At 42.9% G+C, this 3,933-nt stretch overlaps 1 protein-coding gene across 1 annotated transcript; it reads right to left on the bottom strand.

Moving 5' to 3' along the window:
- Window positions 1–749: 749 nt before the first annotated feature.
- LOC149820699 (uncharacterized) lies at window positions 750–3,155 on the bottom strand. The gene is made up of 4 exons (XM_089981846.1): window positions 3,023–3,155; window positions 2,717–2,846; window positions 1,075–1,552; window positions 750–1,040 (listed from the first exon to the last, which is right to left on the bottom strand). Exons 1-4 carry the CDS (start codon window positions 3,153–3,155, stop codon window positions 750–752), a joined length of 1,032 nt encoding a protein of 343 aa, XP_089837972.1.
- Between the last annotated feature and the right edge of the window lie 778 nt (window positions 3,156–3,933).

Below are 3,933 nucleotides of genomic sequence, written 5' to 3'. Positions count from 1 at the left end.
CCTTGTTTGGTATTTGCAGCTAGTGCACGTCTCCTTTTGTTGGGACTTTACAAGTTCAAATCCCATGGTATCGTTGTATAATTGTTTGGTATTTGCAGCTAATGCACGTCTCCTTTTGTTGGGACGTTACAAGTTCAAATCCCATGGTATCTTTGTATAACTGGTAGGGGTCTGCCTAACCCCAGCTTACCTTAAAAAAAAAACACTCATCCATGGATTACATATGGGTGCATATATGTGAAAGAAAGGACTAGCATCAACCAAGTCCCCCCCCCCCACCCACCACACACACCCTCTCGATGATCGCGCAGCAGAACCTGTGCTCGATGGAGCCCCCGAACCCCTCTTTTTGCAAGGGCAAAAACTTTGAATCAAGTTATTAAGGCCCTCTTTTCAACCCTCACTCTCCCACAGCCAGTCATGAGAGCATTTCCCCATCTTCTATCCCCAATTTTTTCCCCCAAACACTCCACACTGAACTTTTCAACCTCCTTATTGAACCACTCCAAAGGAGGGCTGAGGTCACCTTTTGTCTCGCTACCAACCCCAGCTCTCCCTCTTGACCACCACCAAATTCAACACACTCTCTCTCGTGACCAACACTTGGCTCCCCCACTTTCTCTCTCTTGTTTCACACCCAATAACCAACTCCACCCTCTTGGGGCAGGTTATATGTCCCTCCCTCCACCCCAACATGCACTGTAGCTACAGTGTGTGTTCTTGGGTCCCGACTGAGCACCGCGTGGAGTTCAATCGGGTGTATGGTCACGCCGTACACCCCCTACATCCTGCAGGCGGGTGTATGGTGGTGTACGGCGTGCCCGTACACCCCACTGAGCGCAACGCGGCACTCGGTAAAGACGCGGGAACATGCACTGTAGCCACAGTGCATGTTCGGGGGAACACGCAAAACCCTCTTCGCCCTCTTGATGTAAACCCAATACATCATCCTCTCTTCCTTCACTTGTCAAAAACCCAGTTTCTCTCTCTTGCTGCACACCCAGTACCTCATTTTCTCTCTCTTGATCTAAACCCAATATCTCAAACTCTCTCCCTTCATCATTTCTGAAAAACCCCAGTTTCTATCTCTCGTTCCACACCCAGTGCCACACTTTCTCTCTCTTGGTGCAAACCAAAGACCTCACCCTCTCTCCCTTCATTTCTAAAAGACCCACTTTCTCTCTCCTCAGTGCCACACATGATCCCACAACTTCCTTCGCTTTCTAGCCTGTCCTTGAATGTTCTCTCTTTATTAGGACCTATGGCTGAATTTCTTTCCATTATTTTCTCTTCCACAAGTATGGTCTTTCCTATTGTGCCACCTTTCTCACCTCTCTCCTTCCTGGCCTCGTCACTTGAGTTCTTTAGGCTGCTATTCTTGGTACCTTTCCTCTTATAATTACCACCAACAAGTTTTCCAGTGTCAATGATGAGAGGGTACCCATGGGCTCCTCTCCTAAAGCTGTGAATCTTTCTGCTCAAGTGAGACTTCCAGTAATTCTTGATCTCATTATCAGTCCTGCCTGGCAAATGCCCTGCTATCAAAGACCACCTGCACAACCCAAGATATCAAATCAATACTTCAAATTACATCACCCTTTCCTTGTATTTAAAAGAAAAAACGAAAGAGAAAAACTCTATTAAGTCTAACCTATATAATCAATTTCAAAAAACAGAAAAAGGGACCTCTGTATTACTGCCCAGTAGGTATAAAAGTTTTTAATATTATAATAAATATAAAAATAGGTTAAAATTAAATTTTTAACATTATTTTTTATATCTTTAACATGTGTCACGTTCTTACTGATACACAATATTTTTAATTATTTTTTGACAGATTCACAACAATTCACTTGAGAATCAGTATCGGCCGATTCACCTGAATCTTTGGCCAAACGATACAAGTCTGATTCCGATACTGACAACATTGGGTCTTAGGTCACATACACACGCACACATAAGCCGGTTAAGGCGTGCACCAATTGAGCACTCAGATCAATAATCTCTCTCTCTCTCTCTCTCTCATACCATCCATGTGTTTGTCATGGATTTTTTGCTAGGGATCACACGTTTAATCATATTCTTTTGAAGTAAAATTATGATTTTTTTACTTTGAAAATTTGATACATTGTAAGCCGTTGATCTGGTTACCCCCAAAAAAATATGTATATCCTTCTTACATGAACGTTGTAATCACATAATCCAAGATTTGTTGTTTTACTAAACAAATCAAGGAAATCACATCTATTAGGATCTTTTGATTATCCAACCAATGTATTGGATCCAAGATAGGTGTGTACAGGGACATACCCAAATGAACACCTACCAAGTGTGTGTGTGTGTGTGTGTGTGTGTGTGTGTGGGTGGGTGCTGTTTGGGGACTTTCCTAGAGCTTAGTAGTAAAAACAGCCATTCTCTATCAATCAGTGAGGTAGAGCATTAGTAGATCCAACTCTCCTGTCTTAAACCAAAAAGAGTTCTAGACACTAATTACAGACACTAGAGCAAGGAGTAATCCCAAAGCAACCCCATTCTTTGTCTCCAGCCAGGTTGGCGTCCTTAGCACTACAGTCGGGTGTTGCACCAACACTATACAACTCGAACCAGGCTGATCATGAGCTCAAGTTCATGGCAGCCTCCAGTTGGTCCAGACCAAGGAAATTAAGCAACTAAAACACAGACCAGAAAGTGTTGTGATAAAAATCCATACTAGTACCTGTTACCCAATGATCCATGTAGCTTGATAATGATTTCCTCTTCCTCTGCAGATATGTTTCCTCTCTTCAAATCTGATCTAAGATAGTTGATCCATCTGAGTCTGCAACTCTTCCCACATCTCAATAATCCTTCAACACAACATAAAAGGTCAAACATTTCAGCACAAAAGGAAGTTAATCTTAATTAATTAGTTTCCAAGTAGAAACCGAAAAACTAACACTTCAATGATTCTCAATGAAAGCACAGATTCTCAAAGAAAAACTGACCAATAAAAACAGACAGTAAGAAAAATGTAGCTTCTAACCTGCATTCTTGGGCAATATTTTCCATGACCCTTCCCCATTTGCCTGAATATATTTTGTCAATATCTCATCTTCTTCAGCCGTCCATCTCCCTTTCTTCAAACCAAGTTTCGCACAGCAAGGTGTTCTTCCCATCTAGCTAGAGAGAGAGAGAGAGAGAGCATTTATCATTCAACATTACCAAAATACATCCAACAGAATATTGGATGAGAGAGGAACATAAGAGTAAGACAGCCACCATCTAGACGGTGATTGTGCACAGTGCAGAGAACAAGTAGATCCAACCCCCCGTCTCTACTATGTAATTTAAGAGCCAGATACACATCAGACATAACCCGCTGACGTAGCCTTCCAAAATTGAATTTGATGCCCCTGAAAAAGATATCGTTTCTTTCAGTCCATATCACCCACCATGCTGAAAACAACCATACCTGCCACAATAATCTCCCTTTTTTTTTGTTTCGTAAATTCATGGGACCAAACAAGAGGTCCTGAATAACAGAACTCGAACGAGTTTGAACAGGCGGTGCACCCCAAGTTTGAAAGAATAGGTCTAGAACTACCGGGCAAAACCAAAATAGGTGAGTCGTGTCCTCTACTGCCTTCTCGCAAAGAACACACATGCTGGGAAATTAAAGCCCCCATTTCTTGACATTAATCTGGGTTTGAACACAATCCAGAACGACTAGCCACGCCAACGCTTTTGCCCTTGGAGCGGGCCCCTTACCCCATATACAATCAATGGAAAACCAGTCCATCCCGGATGACAACAAGGAATAGTAAACTTGCTTAATGGAGAACCTATCTTCGCTCGCCATGGCCCAGTGAAGCCACGGGCAGCCATGGCCAGGCCTAAGATCCCTGTCACTGAAGGAGCGAAGTGTTTTTCGCCACTCCAACCAGAGGGACGAAT

Source organism: Nuphar pumila, chromosome 12, assembly GCF_984573655.1.
Source record: "Nuphar pumila chromosome 12, dmNupPumi1.hap1.1, whole genome shotgun sequence".
Taxonomy (NCBI): Eukaryota; Viridiplantae; Streptophyta; class Magnoliopsida; order Nymphaeales; family Nymphaeaceae; genus Nuphar; species Nuphar pumila.
The sequence above is the reverse complement of the archived record's forward strand: the minus strand, read 5'-3'. Positions and strand labels throughout refer to the sequence as shown.

What these genes read in the sequence shown, in the direction of transcription:
- LOC149820699 (XM_089981846.1), bottom strand. Translation starts at nt 3,155, where the DNA reads ATGGGAAGAACACCTTGCTGTGCGAAACTTGGTTTGAAGAAAGGGAGA. An exon ending in AATATTGCCCAAGAATGCAG is followed by an intron (nt 2,847 to 3,022) that starts GTTAGAAGCTAC and finishes GTTGTGTTGAAG; the next exon opens with GATTATTGAGATGTGGGAAG. An exon ending in AACGAGAGATAGAAACTGGG is followed by an intron (nt 1,041 to 1,074) that starts GTTTTTCAGAAA and finishes AGAGAGTTTGAG; the next exon opens with ATATTGGGTTTAGATCAAGA.